The 21,051-nt window shown below is 38.5% G+C and overlaps 1 protein-coding gene across 3 annotated transcripts in view; it reads left to right on the top strand.

Moving 5' to 3' along the window:
- Positions 1-20,185, top strand: part of KIF16B (kinesin family member 16B) — a 135,501-nt gene extending 115,316 nt beyond the window's left edge. For all 3 annotated transcript variants that reach the window (XM_054061081.1, XM_054061083.1, XM_054061080.1), the window contains 2 exons: positions 3,928-4,011; positions 18,771-20,185. In XM_054061081.1, the coding sequence (XP_053917056.1) occupies positions 3,928-4,011; positions 18,771-18,929 (243 nt within the window). In that variant the 3' untranslated portion in view covers positions 18,930-20,185. The remainder of the gene's footprint in view (positions 1-3,927; positions 4,012-18,770) is intronic.
- Positions 20,186-21,051: the final 866 nt, after the last annotated feature.

Raw genomic sequence — 21,051 nt, 5'->3', positions numbered from 1 at the left:
ACTTTTGTTCTGATTTTTATACCAAAATTATGATAAGATGAGAACATTTTATTGTCACTCTTATTTGTGGAATTGTCACTTTTATCTGTGTAATTTGCATGTTTGTGGAACTCTTGCACCAACATGTTTTTCCACACACTTACAAACTAAAGGAGTTACTTTGTAAGTCTGAGTGACGGAGATCAATGGTGTAAATATATGTCAGCACACTACGTCTGGTAAATATATTAATATTGTATTTTTATATAAATGTAGTACAGTAGTCCTATTGCAGTGAAATAACACAGTCAGAGAACTGCATAATTCACATTGCCAGTAACTAGTTCTAATTCTCATATTGCAAAGGTAATTTTCAAGCTGTGAAATGGGTGGAAACCAGTGCTGTCATGTCTGTGAAAACATTTGGAGAGCATTTTTTTTTTTTTTTTGGTGAGGACTCTTGGCAAGTGGGGAAGAATGTATGGGAATAATTCAGAGCTTCCAAGATTTGCTGAAGTGATTGCGAAACCTATGTCTGGAGATTTTTTCTCTTGTAAAGTTGGGTGGTCATCTGTTGTGTGACAAAATGATGTCATTTTTTATTTGTGAGATGCATATCTGCCAATCATTCAGCTAAAAGAAGAGCCAGAGGACCCTTGGGAAAAATGGCAGCAAAGAGACCACAGAATATTCCAGCAGACTCGATGTTGTGCACCTTCTGCATCCAGCCCAATAGGGGTGGTGACTATGGTAGATGATCAGTGTTTTGTAATGTACCAGATCCTTCCAGATCACAACACAGACTCGCAGAATGGTTGGAGCTGGAAGGGACCTCTGGAGATCATCCAGTCCAACCCTCTGCTAAAGCAGGTTCATCTACAGCATCTGGGTGGGCTTTGAATATCTTCAGAGAAGGAGACTTCACAACCTCTCTGTGCTTCATCATGCTCACAGTGAAGAGGTTTTTCCTCATGTTCAGATGAAACTTCCTGTGCTCCAGTTTGTGCCTGTTGCCCCTTGTCCTGTCACTGAGCACTGTCAACAAGAGTCTGGCCTCATCTTCTTGACACTTGCCCCTTAGGTATTTGTAAGCATTGATGTGATCCCCTCTCTGTCTTGTCTTCTCCAAGCTGGACAAACTGAGCTCACTCAGCCTCTCCTCCTAAGAGAGATGCTGCGGTCCCCTCATCATCTTTGTGGCCCTCCCCTAGACTGTCTCCAGTAGTTACTGGTCTTTCTTGAACTGCGGAGCCCAGAACTGGACACGGTACTCCAGCTGGGGACTCACTGGGCAGAGGAGGGGGAGAGCCTCCCTTGACCTGCTGGCCACAGTCTTCTTGATGCACCCCAGGATACCATTGGCCTTCTTGGCCATGAGGGCACATTGCTGGCTCATGGTTAACTTGTTGTGCATTGTGCATGTGTATATAGGTATATTCTGGTTACATACATGTATGTGTATTATAAGCATAAGTGTCTCAAATATCGTTTAGTACATTGACATTCTGATCTGGGTGGAGATTTTTATTATATATAATTCTTCAAGTCTAAAGTATTTAGATCCAGGTCTTGGCCAGCAATGAAAGTATCATTTTCATTTAGGCATGTGTTGAGACTTTGAACACTTTGGAGCCAGATTTACTGGATGAGGCCTTTCTCTTGCATGCTAAATCCATGATTGCAATAATGGACTTGTGATGACTTGATTTCAAAGTGTGCATCATAGTGATTTGGGAGTTAAGAAATTTTAAAACTATGTGAGTAGCTGCTTTGATTTGAATGAGTTCAGCAAAACTTCCTGACTTAAGAATATGTGACTGTGTTTTTCCTAAAATATATCCCGAAATCTAACATACCAGGACAACAACTTGCCCATCCTAAAGTTATATAGAATTGGTCCCAAAATGCCTGATAAAATCAAATTTTATTTAGAGAAAGAAATCATGCCTGGTTGTAGCTGTTATACCTTGCTTTGATACTTTAGAGTATAAGAATGTTATAACAGTAGGGTTTTTTAATTGTGCAGATTGTTTCTTAACAGATATAGCTTCAAAATTCCATAATGAAAGTATTTATCAGCAAATACATATAAAAACAATTTCCCTAGGGCCAGGAGGGGATTGTGGTGGTAGTTGTTTTACCTTGCTTGTTTCTGGCAGTAGCCTGATGCAGTACTATTTAATAAAACATAATTTCTGCAGGGGTGAGATTTTGAAGTCCTTGAAAATATTAGCACTTATAATCCTCTGTAGGTTAAGGAGTGAGTAATGCAGGGAAAAGAAATCCCAAGGACATAATTATAGGATTCTGTTTGGTTGTGTACTGCTTGTCCTGCCAACACGAAGAAGCAGGCACAGCAAGAAGGATATAGATGGAGAAATTTGAGGAGTATAATTGGGACACGCTGGCAAGACTGATGCAGAGCAGACGTCTCTTCCATCTCCTCTGGTGCCCTGTATCACTTTGTATCACTTATTTGAAGATGTCTAGGCATATCTTTAAATTTATCAAAGTTGGAGTTGAACCAGAGAATGGGAATAAATTATTTGTGTTGCAGAATTCTTCTGTATTCTAAAGATGCTTACATTCAGTGTTAATAATGAAGCCTCTCATTTAATTCAGTATATTTCTGCTCCTTGTAACCAGCCATAAATTCACTACAGTCCTGTATGTGCTGATACACTAGAAAATTATGCATCTTGTTTGTTATTTCAATATCATGAAATAGCCAGGGGAATTCATGCAGGAGGTGTTTTTACACAGGGCTTTTGCTTGCAGAAGAGCGCCAGCAATACCATTGTGAAGCTGCACGCTTCTGTCTTGTACAGTGAGAACCAGGAAGAAATTTTTTTTGATGTTCCTTCAAGTGCAAACACAAGTTATGTGGAGAGGATTTGCTTTCTTGTGCATGGTTCCCATCAGTGATGCCTTAGCAGACCAAGTTTATTGGCACTTGTTAGCAACTCTTGAGTCTTTTGTGTGTTTTCCAAATAGTGTCAGCTGGAATTTGTTCAGGCATTTTATTTGTTGGTGTGCAAGAAAGGAAGATAGTTTCCTTGCCCTCTGCCTAACCAGTGCAGCTTGCTACAGTTCGTACAGAATAAAAAAGAAACAAGAAGATAGCTTTGAACACTTCTGTGGAAGAACTCCTAAAGGATAGTCATTTTTTTAGGAGCTGTGCTACTACCTTGTTTTCATTTTTAGTTTGATAAATGGGATTTTGCCTGCCCGTGTGGATTCTCTTCAGAAGTTAAAGCTATCAGCTTCTAGTGTGGACATTTGAATGTGATTGAGCCATAGTTGAGTTACAGTGCAAGAAGTCCCACTTCCCATCATCTTAGATGCACTTGCAGCATACTTTCATGCTCTTAGCCTACCCCCACTGCAAAGGAAGGTGTTGTAGTTCAAGGCACAACAAAAGGTCCCTCGGGTCTGGCTCAGGTAGCAGCTAGAGTCCAGCAATGCCATCTTCCACAGCATAACTTCAACCATAGTTCTTACATTCATTGATCTTACTTTTACAATACAGCATAAGAAAGGACAAATGGATTACATGACAGTACTGGTGGAGCCATAGTTTTGAGGAGGCTGAATGCAATCTTGAACAATACACAGAATTTCTGAAGAGATTGTACTTCCTTCTTAGTTGATGCTATCCCATCACATTCAGTTTGCAACTTTGTAATCTTTATGTGAGCAAACCCTGGCAGTCTAATTCCTGAATTTGCTTTCTGATGCTCATTTATGACAAAATGCATTGTTATCTTAGCAGTACTGCAGACCAGATCATAGAACATCAGTAGTATAACATGATAATTGCTAATAGCATATGGTATAGCTCATGAACATTTGGCATTTTCTCCTTCCCAGTTGCTTCATAGTTTAAAGACAATATTCTCATTCAAGCTTGTCACTTCTGACACCGATTTATCATTTAATGTCTTCCAGCTTGCCACTTTAGAATTTCCTCCAAAGAAGCTCTTTGGAAACAAGGATGAACGAGTGATTGCAGAACGACGGAGTCACTTAGAGGTAATGCCAACTTTTTTAACACTGTTCTGTGGTGTATTTAGGTGAAGTAGTCTCTGCTTGACCAACAGAAACCATTTCGATATGGTCAAAGTGAAATAGTCTGCTTGTAAGTATGGAGTTACTTACTGCCTCATTTAACACAGAAGATGGCAGCAGTAGATTGCAAACTAATGAAACATGACTTAAAATTAATCCTAGTCTAGAAGAAAAAGCATCTCTTTAGAGATATTCATAGGAGGTACATTTATTTAAGGGGGAAGGTTATGGGTGAGGTAAGTGTTCAGTGTAGACAGATGGTCTCTGTGCAAGACAAGATAAAAAAAATTGCTACTTTAAATGCAATTTGTTAACTGAAGGTTTGCTATTTTGTCATAGTTACTATATCCAAATACTCATGACAGAAGGAAAACAATATTTAAGCATCTTGGAGCTTTATTTTATACCCCAGCTTTCTGAATTCAATTTTTCCTTTCAATTAGTTTTAAAAATTTATTCGATCATGGATGAAGTTACTGAGTTTATGAAGGTTTGGGGGTTTTTTTCTTTCTCTGCAGTGCTGTGTGAATGGTGGAATTTTGACTACTATCACACATTAGGTCTTTATATTTCTATGTTAATGCAAGTGCTATTGCAGCCCAGGGGCAGGAGGTGGAGTTTTGGGAAAGAAGAGAAGGTGTGAACGAAGACTAAACGACACAGCTCACAACTATATTGTAGCCAAATGGGGATTACCTGATCATGCAAGTCATTAAGAATTATATTCTTTGTAGAGCTAAAGTAGCATTAAGTAGAGCTTTAAAGAAATTAATGTAGAGGTAAATTGCTTCCAACTGGAATCTTTTCTTGCGTGTTTCAAATTTTTTCTATGTACTTTACTTTTTCTTTGATCTACAAACAAAACATCCTCCCACTGACCTTTTATATGAGGCTGTCTTGCATGTAGCACAAAATGTAATCTGTTTCTTTGTTTCATGTCCTCTGCAGAGGACATAAAGGCATGGCCATGTTCCAGTCTAGTACTCAATTTGCATATTTTTGTACCAATAAGGAATTTAATCCTTTAATCTTTCTGACCTTTCATTGATTTACTAACAGGTTTTATTGGAATGTTTCTAAATGTAAAAACTGCTGTGCATAGTGATGCTTTGATCACAGTCATATAGTACTTTTAGCTGAATATTAAATTGTTTCTATTTTAAATAAATGAAGTCATTAAAACTTATTATCTATAGAATTTGCAAACCTAATAATAATAATATATTATCACTGTTCACATGAATGTATTTTGCCATGTGCCAGATAGTACAGTTGGCCATGCCACTTAATAATGCTGACGAATCACTCAACGTTGGAAAACTGAAGAACCTCTGTGGCTAAGGGAATGTTTGTTAAAGAGGACAAGGAGCCACTATTCTTGCTATGAGGAATGTAATGCAGCAAGCTGGTATAAAAGCTTATTTGATTGTCCCACATAGTTAGTCAAGAGATAATGCAGTATTTTTAGAAAAAGCAAAGCACAACTTCCAGGCCAACAAAATGGATTGTTCTTATCCAGCATCTGAGTTGACTTTATTGACAAAAAATAGATGAAAACCTGATAGATATCAGTTTGATAAGTGTTCTGAACAAGTATTCTATATTGTAAGATCATTAGTGGAGCTGTCATCCCAGTGGTGGATGACAAAGAAATTACTCTGCTCCTTCAGTTTTTACATTAGGTATTTATGCATCTTGAATGTTTTTCCTGAACTTTTTGGATTGCAGTGGGATAATACAGCTTTGACTAGTCCAGTGCTTTCCACAGGTTCTCTGAGTGGCAATAGTTCCTTTTTTTAATTTACATTTTTTTTCTTTCTTAAGTATGCACATAAAAAGTTAATACTCAAACTCCAATGTACAACTGTGTGAAAGATAAGGCAACTTAAGCTGTCATATCAGTTAAACAGCCTGACTAGAGTATTTGTTGCAATTAGCAGTCCGTTACTGAAATGGCCTTGCAGGCTCTTTTTCTTTACATTGAAAACTAAATTGCAGCTCTCAGTCTGATCTGGGAAAATGAAGCAGGTAGTCTGAGAGTTAATGCAGGAGCAAAACTACTCTTCCAGTAAACTAGATGTATAACAGAGGGCTGGTTCCAGTCCAGATATCTAAACTGTTTCTTTCATTTGATTCACTTTGACTTTAGTCAGGGAAATTTCCTTCTGTGTACTTATAAAAAGATTTGTCCAAAACATCCTTTGCAGGACAGTTTAGGAAGAGTTTTGTTTTTCCTGCACATCATACCTTAGATTCTTGCCATAGCAGAAGAAGTGCTGAGGACAGCAGGGAGGTTTATGACACCCCCTTGGGAGGGAACAAGAATCACCAGGGCTGGCTGTAGAGTTTCCTTTGTTCCAAGATTGTCATGTAGAGTTGCCTTATTTCAGCTTGAGACTAGAAGTGGGCACATTTCATCATAAAGGAGATAAAATTACTTTGAAGAAAAGACTCCAGAGAGCCCCAAATTATGAGGATTGCAATTTAAAATCACAGTAAATGCAAAATTTATGTAAATATTAAGTTACTTCATCCTTTTTAGCCTAGCTGGTACAAATGCTTAGTTACCAAAAACTTCACAATACTTTGTAGCTGGAAAGCACTTTGAGTACTGTTTTGTGTGTGATGAACCTGAAGAGAGATGTCTTTGATGTCCTAGCGTGATATGTAGTTGCAGTGTGAATGCTTTTGCTTTGGTGTTGATATAGTAGAAAGCCTTGTGACCAGTATCTTACATTGCCGTAGAGGTTTTGAAAACTAACGTGCACATATGCACAAAGGCTTTGCCTATGCATCTTAAGAGAAAACATCTAAATTGTATTTAAAATTACCTATCTGAAATGCCCTATTGCAATCTATTAATTTAGTATTTCATCAGGTACCTGTTGCTTGGCAAAACTTTAAATTAATTGTTCCACAGTCTAAATACTGTAATTTCACTTCAGAGCCAGCCTTGCTTGATTAAATCCGCCTTAAATGAAACAGCCAAGAATTCTTTTGATTAACGTTAATGAACATAAGTTAGTGTGTATCTATCCTTTCACGCAATTAGAAATCAGTAGATAAGGAAATAGGATCCTTTTTTAAAATGAAATCAGATGGTGGATATTCCTTTTTATTTTTTAAGCAAAACTTTGTAAAGGAAACATGTCACAAGAGAGATGTAATTCAGTGAATGTATCTTTTCCAGTTTTTACTGCAGAATATCTTTTATTCCTTGGTGAGTTGCTAGATCTGTGAATGACAGTAAAAAGAAGTTCTCTTGACATCTCAGCTGCTTTGGATACTGCATTTCTGTGTCGTATCATTCCTCTGATTATTTTTGTTCTTCTCTTAGGCTTATACTTTGTTGTAGTATCGAAGATCATTGTTAGTCTCATTTTCCCATTATGCAGCCAGAAAAAACAGGCAGGAGTAACTGTCTAAACTGGCATAGCAGGTTGTTGTGCTTCCTGACTCCTTGGTCAGAAGCCTTGCAGCCATGGACCCACTAGGCTTCCTTTTCTGCTCTTGCTGTCACCAGTGTTTTTAGGAAAAAACAATTGTTATGCTGACAAAATCCCAACAGGTTGTTGTTTAAAGGAAACAAAAACTTCCCCCAAGCTTCAGCCTGTCACCTTGTCTCTGTTCCCTTTTTCCCACTCCGTTCCCACTACTGCATTTCCTGAGGCTGTTTATGGACAGCAAAGGGGAACAGGCAAAAGCTCTGATTCAGGATGCACCACCAGATAGCTCCACAGTCAGTAGGAGTCTTGTGTTCCCTTCTGCTGCTACGTACAGAACTCAGGGAAGAACAGAAAGTCAACCTGTAGCAATATGGTAAAGCGAGTCTGTGTCAGGTTTTGTAGCAGCACATACATCTTTCTGGCATTGTCTCTGCTCTTCTTTATTTCTTGGTACTTTGAACCTCTTTAAAAGATAGACACGCTCAATTTATTTAAAATTAATAATACAATTGTCCTTAACCTCCTCACTTCCTGATGTCGTCTGATGAGGTTTTCAATGATAGGTGTTAATGCAAGAGGCAGAAATAAATCTTGTGTGAGCTGCATAATTCAATTTTGCTCATGAATCAGTAGAAGAGGCTAAGGAAAGCTTCATAGACACTGACCTGACTGAAATATTGCTGTTCCTTGCAGTCAAAATTAAGCTTCCAAAATAAGATTCTTTAACTTAGAAGCCAAATGCTTTGGTTTGGTTTTAGTTTGTATTCTCCCTTGAGTTCCTTTGATGTTGATAATTTCTAGGTGGGTTTGTTTTATAGGGCTCTAAAGCTAGCCACACCAACTTTCCCCTTTAAAAATGAGATTCTGCTGGTTTTGCATGGCTGCAGGAGTCTAGTTGTTAAGGAAAACACGAAATAATGAAAATAGCACAAAGGCCTCTCAAAGCTACTGATTATGTGTCAGTTAATAGTGATTATTAAAAGGAAATTATTAGACTCCAGTATCAGCTTACAAACACCATCCTTAATACCAAAGCTTTTTAAGAAGAGCTTTAAAGCCAGCTGCTCACTAGCCTGGCTCTTGCAGATTGAATGTTTGCCTCTGACAGTGCGGCTGTAAATACTGTTCTTAGAAGCATCTCAATGAGAAGGTCTTCAGGAAGCATTCAGAATACATTTGAAAATCATTGAAAGATAAAAGGAAGCTTTTGCTTTTGTTATAGATGTGAATGCACACCAGATATGACTGGAAGTGTGAAACCAAACTGTTGCGAATGTCAGTGCTTGATAATCCTTCAGAAAACTGTTTCATACCCGTAGTCTGAACTACAGGATGCAACATCTTTGAGTGATAGTTTTTTAATTTGTCACTAGAGGAACAGGGGTGCAATAGGAGCACAGGAGGAAAAAGCACAGATGCATCCACAAAGACAGGAGAAGAGCATGTGCGATTGGGCCATATTATGAATGACAATTATAAGAAATCTGTGTCAAGGATGATTATATGGATTAGGTACAGTGCACCAAGTACCCTTCATAACCTCTAGTAACTCTTTAAAAACTTCAAAAGCAGAAATAACTGCTTTTCAGCAACACCACTAAAATCTTGCCTTGCCCACAGACAGTAAACCTTTGCAGTTAGCCATCTGAGAGCAATTTCACAGGTCAGGTTCCCAGTCTTAAGTGCATCATTGGGGCTGCCCAAGGCACCCGGCTTTTCTTCTTTAAAGCAACAACCCTCAAAGAGGAGTTGTTCCAGCTCTCAGCAGTGAAGCATTTCATCTTTTTTTGGGTGGTGGTGCTGCTTCTCATGTGAGGCATGTTTACTTTAAAAAGTGCATAAATAAAATCAGTTTTACTTATTGATTACAGTCACTAAATAGAAATAAGTTGAAATTGGGACTTTGCACATGTCAGTTGTTGATCCTATACCAATAAAATGTTATTTTGTTTAAATGCTGTAAACTGTCAGCCAGACCCACACCAAATGTAAGGCATTGTTCCTATAAGAGAATAAAAAAGAAAGGTGGTAGTTTAGGAGGACTGAAAGCCTGGGATTAATTTCTGGATGAGTTAGTTTTAAGCTTGGGACCAAAAGGCTACTGGATGCAAAAGAAACAGTGAACAACCCCTTATTCACATTTGCTTGAACTCAGTGCCTAGTTCAAGATCAGGTCTGAAACCCTGTTTTGCAGAGTTTCTCAAGATAACTATGTAATATACACACCTCTTTGCTATAAGTTTTTGGTTTATTCTTTAGATGTAAAACTTCAGATCCCCACCTCAAAAACTGGATCTCTTGTGATAAAATGTTGATCTCCATTACGACCAAATAGGATGTGCAATTCAGGCACATTCTTTCTTTCCTTTCTAGAGATTTCAGAGTATCAGAAAATAAGGAGGTATGCTTATCATAATTTAATAAGTTCAGGATATGTGACAGCATATAATTTAAACTCTAGTTTAGCTCCACATCATAATGTGTTTTCCTGTCAATTCAGATTTAGTTTCCTAACAACCTCCTATGAATCAAGTTTTGAAGTAGCATGCCTCTATCGGTCTCCAGTAATGACTCTCCACACTCAGATGTGAGCAAATGAATGAATGGAGCACTCCACCAAGGATGCGAGGTTGAACTTGGTGCTATCTTTTTTCAAAGCAAGCATATCGGTCATCCTGCAGCATCTGATTGCACCAAAGGAAGTAGAGGATGATGCATGTCAAGTGCTTTGGTAGCTATTTGCCCTGGCCACTCCAGCAGACAACACGTTGTCACTGCTGGCCCAGGGATACTTGGTAAATTCAGTCCTGTTGTTCTTTCTGTATAGATTTTGACAGGAGTTGTTTAGACTTGTCGTCTGGAGAAATGATTGGTTTCCTTTACTGGTCAGGTCTGTTTTGATCTTTCATGTGGCTGCTTGCCTCCAAAAGAAGAGTCAGACTAGTAAAGCACCTGTAAGTCATAGCCCTTACTGCCTACTGTTTTCCTTCCTGCCAGCCTGCAATTCAGTTTTCATTGGAGTTACTTAAAGCCAATGAATATAAGCTTTTAGCATGCAGGCATTGTAAGAAATATTAAGTCCTGTGGATTTTAAATGAATTTCAGGCAGAATAAGATTGTAATTTGGGATGTAGACTGACTTCAGAAGTTAATTCAATTGATGTGGCATAATAGTAATTCAACATAATGTGTTCATGCCATTAGACTTGCACAGAAAAATGCTCTAAATAGCTATAATGAATAGTTTGGATTTTGAAAACCTTGGAGAGCAATTTCGCCTTGAATCAAAAGTGGCATATTTCAGAATGCTTATGCATTATGAAAATTCAAAAAGGTGTATGAATTCAAGTAAATTTCAGTACCACCCTGGGTAAAATTAAATTTTAGTGGCACTCAAACACCTCTAAGAGATGTAGTGGTAAAATCCGCTTTCACCTGTATAGCTGTGAAGAAAACTAACCCCCATTCAAGGAGTCTGCATTACAGTGTGGATTAAAATATAGGCAGTTTCCCAGGGGGCTAAAAATGTAAGTTCTGGGGTTTTTTTAATGGAATTTAGCTGCTTAAAGAGCTTGTTTCTTTCTTAGTTCCAAAGTCATTTAGGTACCTCTAAACGTGCCGAAAGGAGTGGTATGTATGGTATTGCTGCTGCTCTCTCTGCTTTGACTTGAGTCTACCACCAACACAGACTGCTGCAGTGCCAGTGCCACTGCAGTGGCAAAACCACAAGTCTCTGTAGTTCAGTTTTGTAGCTCCAGCAAAAGCAAAGGCTGAATTCTTTGCAATCAAAGTAAAATTCTGTTTTAATAGATCCAGCATTTACAGCCATATTAGTTTGGGAGCTATATAGGTAAATCAGTTCACTAACAAGAGAGGTACATGACACTTTTGGTAGGGGCTTTCAATCTCATCTCCTCCTGTCTAGCTCCTTAGCCAACAAGTTCAGTCTAACGAGTAAAGAATTTACATATGTGTATTGCAGTCAAACTGGCAACATATTTTCTCGTATATTTAAAAAAAAACCCTAACATGATTTGGCATACTAATATTATTTGTGTTAAGGGAAACTTGTAAATCCTGGTTTCCTAGGAAACTTTGCCAGCCTCCAGCACAGGTAGCTGGACCGTGCAGCAAACACTCTGCTCCTCCCAAAGCTGTGCCTAGCGGTGGTGTCCCCAGCAGTACTGCTTCCTGAGGTGCCAGGCTGGTTTCCCTCCATAGGTAGGAGGACGTTCGTGCAGGCAAAGTCTGTCAGGATAGCTGGAAGTTTAACATAGGTGTGCTTTGGGAGGAGAGCGGGTGATGTGTTGTGCATGGCTGTAGAATTAAATATAGAATCTATATGTAGAATTAGTTTTGAAAGGACATCATTGGTGCATGTGGTGGAATTGTGCATAGAAGCACAAAATATGTAAACACAGTGTGAGGTGAGACTGATTGGGAAGTTCTTGATTTTTTTTTTATTTTTTTTTTTCATCTAACTTTTTTTTTTTTCTAGTGACTACTTGGCATTATCTGTAAACAGCCTTGCTTCTGATTAGGCCTAATCAAAGTGAGCAGGAAGGGTTTGATTAAAACAAGTCAATGCTTTATTCCTGGCTAGTGTAATGTGAAACCAGTTAATCCAGCCATGAGCCTAATTAATGTCTGCCAATCTAAAGCAAATACCCCCTTGCCTCCTTTAATACAATGACTAATGTGGTAGTGACTTGTCATTTTCAAACACGTGTGAATCTGTCTTTATTCTCTTGAGAAACCTCCGTGCTCATGCAAGTCATGCGCAACTAGAGCAAGGTCTCTGGTAGCTGTGGGATAGATATGTTCTTGGAGGCATTTATCTCTGAATCCTTCCGAGAGCTTTACACATCTAATACTGTAGTTCTTGTCAGGTGAACTCAGCCATCCTGCTTTTCCTGCAGTAGATATCGGCCTGGGTGATCATGTCATAGTTTTAGAAGCTTTCTCTCCGTATTTTTCACAGAAATAAGATCCTTCAGGCACCAGGTAGTCTCCCAGGCAGTAAGTCTTTTTCTCATCACTATGAAAACACAGCTGCATGTAATGACCTAAGGGTGTGTTCAGGAGATAAATGTGGACAGATCCAGAGGTGACATTAGGTACTTCCTGAAGGGCCTGAAATACCACTTGAGGTATTGCATATCACATGCTGTCCTGCTCACATATTTTACTCAGAACTGCTTTATGATGTCTTCCAATATATGTCAAGGTGTTAAGGGAAAGAATCAAAGCCTCATGTTTTCTTTATTAAAAAAAAACAAAACCAAAACCAAAACTCACAGAAGACCAAATTTTTCTGAGTTAGTTATATCTGGTGAGTGGAGAGCTGATCCTAATCTTGAATGGCTGGAGGTGAAGATATTAGTCATAGTCTGTGTACAGTCCCCTATCTCTTTTGAGCTGCTGTACTTCAAAGCATTGCCGTCTTGTATGTTATATTCTTGCTGTCTGCCAATTCTGTTTCTGCTTGCTCAAATGTAATAAATCCAAAAATGGATCTGAAACTGCTTTTGGAGAGCTATCAGAGCGTTATGCTGGCAATTACTCACTCCTGATTAGCCAATTTAGCCTCAGGTGATCCCCAAGGGAAAGGGAGATAATTTTAGTGGCAGCCACAGGGCAGAAGTTAAGCTGTGGTGAAGTAAATTGTTACGTTGAAGGGCTGAGCCATCCTTGCAGACCGCAAGAGGAGCCTGCTCTGACCACTGCCTGGACAGAACACCTTGGTTTGGACAGCTGGAATACCCCTCCAGGTGTAATGTTGGGATATTTGGCATAAGAGAACCTGATCCCTTGGAATTCAGTTCTTAAAGAAACGTTCTATGTTACAGCTAATGGCTTTTCTTGTCCTCCACACTTAATGGGTAGTGCAGGCCTGCGTGATGTTTGAGATGTGGTGTGTGTCCTGGATTAGGCAAAGCTGGCTTAGCTTGCAGCCATTTTCCTAAGCGTTCCTGTCTTCTTCTCCCTCCCAAGCGGCTCGTAGGCTGCAGCCCCAGCTTACCTCCCCATAGAGTGTGTTAATTCCCTGTGACTTTTACCAGTAAGAAAAAAACACATGAAAGGAGTAGATCCAGTAATAAGTTTGAATCCTGATTTTCTTGGGAAGACATGTGATCTCTTTCTGTCAGGTTATATATACAGCATCACGTTAGACAGGGTCTTTCGCCAGCCTGATATCTCTGCAGGACACTATTGCCTGTCAGTACTGTTTAAGCCAAGCTTTTTTTTTTTTCTGCCAGTAGAGAATGTAATTAGTGATGATCCAGTAGAGAATGTAATTAGTGATGATAGCAGGCATTTCTACAGTGTCTTTTATTTGAAAAAGAACCCAAAAGTAATTTTTTTTCTCTCCAGGACACCAATGGGAAAGACCCAAAATGGAGAAAGTTGTTTAATTTGGGAAAGGATCCCCAAATATTCATTTTCCTTTGAATATGTCAGTTTCCTTCTAAGAGACAATAGCAGGAGATGCGCTCCCATTTCTACATTTCAGCAGGCTCCCTTTGTATGTGTTGTCTTCTGAGCAGATCCTTATTTTTGTGATCACAGATTGGAAGTAAAGCGTGTTCCTGTCTGCTTGTTTTCGTCTAGAGTCTTCCTTGAGAAGATCTTACTTGGCAAATATCTAATTGCAACATAACGTAGTTTTTCAGAGTCAGAGAGTGTGCTTCAGTCCGTCTCTGTTTTTTTCTTTATAATCAGATTCCTATCCTATAGAAAACAGCAGTTGATACCTGCATATTGCTTTGCTCTATGAATAATTCAAATGAAGATTTGATTTAAGGCTTGCAGCACTTAACACTAGTCAACAGAATAATTATGTGATTGGTACTGGGAGCAAGTAGCATTTATATTAAAGGGAGAGATACACCAGTGCTAGAAGTTAGATGAGCAAGTTGATTAGTCCCGCCTCTGCCACCAATGACCTTCTGTGACCTTGTGGTAAAGCTTCTGACTGTCACGTTGGTGTGTAGGTGTTGAAAGATGATATTGTTTCAAAGAAAAGAAGCTATTGTTTCAAAAATCTCCAAAGCCTTGTAAGGTTCATCTTATTAAAGTTTGTGGAGCTTTCAGCTCTGTCAAATATTAGCAGGTGATATGTATAATGCTAATTGTCAAATGTTATATTTAAAGAATTCAAAAAGTTGATTTTTTTTTTTTTCTGAGGAAATAGCTAGAAACAGCAGTAGGAAAGAAAAAGCTCAGTTTCTTCACTTTCTGAAGTGCCAGAATTGATGAGGTTTTAAACACACCAGAGTTTAATGAAAAATCCAATTCTTCCTAAGCTCTACTACTGGTCTCTGAGGCTGTTGCTGTTTGTAAAGGATTATGAGAACAATGTCATTGAACTGAATTCCTCTTTAATATGCCACAATTGAAGGGATGATAAGAACACTTTCACATTCCAGAAAGCTTTTTGATTGCAATAACTTTAATAACTTTAAATTAAGTTATGGATTTATGTTAACATGTATAAAATTATGAGGTCCCCACATCACGAAGTAGTGCAAAAATCATTAGAATGACTTTGCTGTGCTGATGGATTGAGCACGAGATGAACGCTGGCCTACTGCTAAAAAGGTGAACTCTATTAAAATTATTCTAATAAGCTTTTAAAATGCTTACCATTTTGCTATTCGTGTAATTAAAAGGGAGGGAAAGCTACTCAAACTAGAAAGTAAAGAAAAAGCTTTGGACCTCACAACATTTTCTCCAGTATTCTTTCAACTGCAAACACTTAGAATGAAAAGTTAAAACTTGCAGGTATGCCTTTCTTAAGTTTTAAGTTAAAGGATATGAAGGTTGTAATGTGTGCCAAGAGGGCAGAACCACTGCTTTTTCATTTTGATTTTTTTTCTAACCTAGCTTTCTGTGTTTAAGTGTTTTGTACATGCAAAGAGTATTTCCATTCCCTAAACTAGTGTTCCTGAATGTGTATTTAGACAGAGCAACTAACACAGTGGATGTGGAAGTTACGCATTTTACATCCACGTTATAGCGCCAGGGTCCTGTGCCCTCACATTGAGACATTTATAGATTTGTACTTAACAATATTTTCCTGTAAATCAACAATGTAGAAGGTTGAATGCTGTTAGTGAAATGAAACTCTTAAGTGCATTTGGAAGAACACTGATTACCAGATTAAATAATCCAGAACAAATGGCTAGAGTTTTCAAAGGCTAGCAATGAAAATGAGTAATAAAAACAAGCCTTTTGGAATATTTGTAGCAGTTATCTAGGTTTTCCTTTCCAAGGTAATCGTGCAAAGATAGCAAAACTAGAATTGCTATAATATAGTGATTTGCATACTAGAGGCAATGATTTAGATGATTTTGGTGAAAAGCAGGTAGGAAGTCACAGCACTGATATGTGTAAAATTTGAACATGTTTCTGTGAAGGCACCCTGAGCTTCCCGCTGCCTTCTAAGAGATTTTTACTTTTAAGGGAGCATGTCAAAAGATAACACCTGGTTTCAACTCAGCACAAATAACATTTTTCTGTAGAGAAAAATCATGTCTGCTATCATATCCAGAAATGGATTTAATATAAAAGCTTTAAAAGCAACTCTCCCACTGCCCACTAAGCTCTCACAGAGAAGATCCCTTCATCTAGCCTTGCTCCCAGTCCAGGAGCTTGCAGTGGCTTCCCGGGTTGCAATAAACTCCATGCCGAGTCCCTTCTGGATCTCTAAGAAAGTTTTGTTTCTATCATGTCTGGTGCTTGCTGTTGTTGTGCTCTTGCCCCTCTCCCACTTTGCTTTGTCTGTCATCCTCTTCCTAGCCCATCTAAGTTTGGGAAGCATCTTTCCACACACTGGTAAAGAGCACTCTTCCTTTTTCTTACCATTTTCTTCCACTTTGTCGTCTACACTGCAGCAAACAGGATAGAGCAGCCTTCCCCCTTACTGCCTAGCCACAGCTCTTTAATCGAGGCATATGCTTGTGGTGTGAGTAAACACTTCTGCCATCAATCACTGTTTCCGTCACTACAGAACTTAAATCCTAGCCAGCGTATCTGGGCAGAACAGCCTTAATTTCATTGAAGCAACAGCTTCTTTGTGTCAAGGGCGCATCAGCTCTGTGCTATGTTAACACATCAGCATTGCAAACAAGGGCAAATGCAGATATGGGATTTGTAAGAGGGCTAATTTGCTCAGAAGTGGTTGTTGAAGAGCACATAATGCCAAGCCATATGGCTGGAAACCTTCATACAAAATTCCATCATAATCTAGTAGGCTCTGCTTATTGCCATTTTCCCAAGGATCTTTTTCATTTATGAAGAATCTGTGATATTTACTGAACGACTCCTTGCACAGATCTGGGAAAGTATACCTGCTATTGCTAGTGTTTCCCTGTCAGATGTGTATACACTTCTAGCAGAGGGGTTTTTTTTTCACTCTGCCATTAGACCTATCATGCCAAAACAATGAATAATGAATCTGCTGGAAAGACATGACAGTCAATTATCTGGCCACGCATACCAAGGTGAATGCAATAGGTTTTGTAATGTCTCTGGTGAGAAGTTTTGGTACCTTTGAGCCTTCGGTAGCTGTAAACTGGAATTACTTCAGAAACTTCTCAGCATAGTGCTAAAACAGGATGCTATGTTTTACATTTGATTTTCTACTGTATTCATCCTCCAGGCATCACTGTATTGGGACATTTTTTAAAGAGCTCTGCTTTGGCAATCAGTGGTAACAAATGTAAATACGACATGTGTTGCTCAGTTTAAATTACCTCTTAGTCTGTTGGAATTTGTCTTGAAAGTATTTTTGTAATGATTTTTTTTTTCATGAAAGTTAATACAACCTGTGGGACATTTGAATAAAAAAAAGAAAATGCCCCAGTTCTGCCAAGAGAATAACTTATGTGCCAGCTGCTTTTTTTTTTTTTTTGTTATCCTGCTTTCTGTGATAGAAGGTTGAATTATATTAATAATTAATTAAGCTGTGATATTAATACAGCTGGTTTCCAAGGCACTTAAATAGATAACAGGTTGTTACAGTATGGAGGGTGAATCATTAGGACTGCTTCCTGAACATAGAAGACCTTCCATCACCCAAAAGCTGTAATAGCTAAACCTTGTGGTCTTCATAGGAGCTTGTGCTGTTCTGTCTTGCTGATCTTGGATGGAAATTTATCTGCAAATAATTTCTTGAGTTATCTTTTTGTGTGCTCAGTGTGGAGCAGAGCAAAGAATTTTATCCCTATGCTCCATTATGAGCTGTTTGGGTGACAATGGGTATGTTTTTGCACCTGTCTGATCAATGTTTTACCTACTGTGTTTCATTCAGAAGTTGTAAATACGACTTATTAAATCATGCTAAATGACTGTAATAATTCAACCGATATGTGAAGAAAACCCGATCAAGTTTGTGAAAACTAAATTTGAGTTACTGTACATCTGTCACAATTTCTTTAGGTACAAATTCTTTAGGAACAGGCTGCCCAGGGAGGTGGTTGAGTCACCTTCCCTGGAGGTGTTTAAAGTTTGGACAGGTGGATGAGGTGCTGAGGGACATGGTTTAGGGATTATTAGGAATGGTTGGACTTGATGATCCAGTGGGTCCTTTCCAACCTAGTGATTCTATGATTTTCTGGTTCTACGATAAATGAATGCAAGTTGCACAGCAGTTGGTGAATATTAACTTTTGGGAAGCGGAATATTTCTTATGTCTAAGACTTAAAAAAACATGAAATTTAGAGGGCAGCTCAGTGAAAAGATGCTTGTTGGTTCTGAGATGATATGGAAGTCATGCAATCTTTGTGCAGATGGCCTTGATCAAAACAAATCCTTTTTGATGCAAGGATTGTGGAGGCTTGATGAGGGAAAGATTTCTGAAGGCCTTTTGTGTCCATATGTAGTGAAATTCCTGCAGAATGGATTTGAGGTTGCACCTGCTATAGTGTTTGGTAATGCTAGACGGTAGTATTAGCAGGTCACGATTAGCAGAAAGCATTACATGACTACAGTATAAATCAGAAAGCATCACACAAGCACAGGATAAAACAATTACTAAGCTTGTCAGGGGAAAGAAAGTGAAAAACACTTCTTTTCTGCTTTTCCTGAGCTTAATTACAGGCATTTCAGGAGACACATTTTATGGATTTAAATCCTGATGGTTATTAAATGGACTTTTTACAGTCCATGGAGAATTTGTTTCTTTTTGTTTATAGCACTGTTCATTTAATTCTTCAGAGTATTTGTAATCAATTGACAAGTAAACCTTATGACATTTTGTGTTTTGTTCCACAGAAATACCTCAGGAGCTTTTTCTCTGCAATGCTGAAATCTCCATCGTCTCCACTGCACATTGATAAAGTGGGGCTAACTCTGTCAAAACACACTATCTGCGAATTCTCATCCTTCTTTAGGAAAGGTGTTTTTGACTACAGCAGCCACGGGACCAGCTAACTTCTGGGCCAGGACCCTTCTGCTGAAGGAGCACAATCAGAGTGGTGCCTTTACTTTCGCGATGCAAGAGAAATAGGGGGAAGAAAAAAGGTACCTTCCTCCATACCTGGGAAGTCACATCAAAACAACTCCAGTGACGACAGTTATGCCCCAGCGCTAACCTTTGGCCTTTACCGGTTCTCATATTAGTGCCTGCATTTTCTTGGCATGGGGGATACAGACATTTTTGTGTACATTGTTCTGTTAATACTGTACAAAGATTCTGACTCTTGTGCTGTGTTTGGATCTGCTCCTTAGCAGGATTGCTTCCTTCTGATTTGCTCAGACAATTTGTTCTGGTTGCACGAGAGCATCTCGTGTGTACCATGCAGTGTGGCATGCTGACTGGGTTTCTGAGCAGCCTTTTGGTTTCTGTCCAAGCTGTTCCTTGAAGAACCCTTCCTCTTTTGTTTCCTTATAGTGTACCATGGCATTTAAAGTAATGCTCATCCTCCACTGTTGTTTCTTTTTTTTCCCTCCCAGACATACATTTTAACTGTTTGACTATATAATTGTATAGTTTCCTCAGAAAAATTAAAGGGCCTGGGTAACTTGAATGTTTACAAAAATATATGCAGCAAAAAGAATACAATTTAAACTGTGTATAAGTCTTCCACACTTGATTATTTTGAAGCGGAACAAATCATTTGCCATTAATTATGACACTGAGGAAGCAATAGTTATCAAAGAATGCGGTCAGCATCTTTTCAGATTTTCTAATTACCCAGACGGTAAGTGGATACTGTCCACTGTACAGAGCTCATAGCTATGCATAAAGCTAATGCAAAGTGCTATGTTTCTTTTTTTGAAAAATAGCCTCTTCACAGTAGCGTAACACTGTAAAACCTGAGTTTTATTTGCATCGGTTAAAATTTACAGGATTTGACTGATAGTACTTTAAAACTACTCAGGACTTGTTCACACTTGCACATGTATATACATGTAGAACTCATTTTATATTGCTGCAGATCCAAAAATGTATATACACTGTGACTGGAACTGAGTATGTGTACATGTTAATGTATAATTGGTTGTATAAAAATCAGAATTAAACAACTTCCATTTATTAAAACATATAATGAAAGGTAAGCTTCGTGTGCCATTTGTTAGGAGTGTGAAGCATTATTTGTGAATTGCTGTCATTGACGACCGGTAGGTCTTGGTAATCAAACTATTTCATGTCGTAGAAAACTGTTATTAAAACTTAATTTAACAACCCTGGTGACATTTTTATTTCTTGAACTAAATTGTAGGGACAGTAGTGTTTTACTTTTAATATGATATAGAAAGATAATTGGGTTCCATTACTAAGCCTAGCTTGCTACAATAAGCATTACATATATATATATATATATGCATTAGAAGGGATTATGTAAATTGTGAGAATATTTTTTTTATTTTTATTAATTTCAGTGAAAACCAATTTTAGGTTAAAATTTCTAGATTTTAGAAATAGATGGAGCTCTATTATCAGCAGGGTAGGCTTTAGTATCTTTGGATATGTATGACTTTATCTGACTATCTGACGTGTGCTTCCTGAATCAGAAAGTGGAGGTTTGGTGTTTGCTGGATTCCTGCAGTTGGATGAGTAACTGGAGTTTGAAGTTGCTGCACATGTTAATGGAAGATTGGTAACTTCACTTGGCTGTGTTACCCTGATCCCCATATGAGTGCTTCAGAGACAGAAACTGGGCATGGTATTGCTGGTTTTCATATTTGACCCTAAATCTTACCTCAAAACCGGAGTCTTTTCTGTTTCTCCTTCTCCACCGGCCTACTCCCTCTCCTGCCTCATTGCAATGCAGTATGATAAAGAATGAATGCTTCAGAGTTCTAAAAAAATGAATTTTACATAACTGTAGAGCATTATTTCCTGCGTGCCACTTCTGTGGAAGGACCTGGCAGGCCAAGAAATGGCAGCTGCTTTATCTGCTGCACAAACCCAGTTTCTGCAGATGTCCTACCTGAAAAACGATGAGTAGTGCCAAGTGCTTTGCCGTGGCAAGCAGCTCAGAGCCTCATGAGCAAAATGCCCTTGTGCCACACGGCAAATGATAGTCTGCAAGAAGAGTTGAGCATGCAG

This window comes from Cuculus canorus, chromosome 3, assembly GCF_017976375.1.
Source record: "Cuculus canorus isolate bCucCan1 chromosome 3, bCucCan1.pri, whole genome shotgun sequence".
Classification (NCBI taxonomy): Eukaryota; Metazoa; Chordata; class Aves; order Cuculiformes; family Cuculidae; genus Cuculus; species Cuculus canorus.
This window is presented reverse-complemented; position numbering and strand designations above follow the sequence as displayed.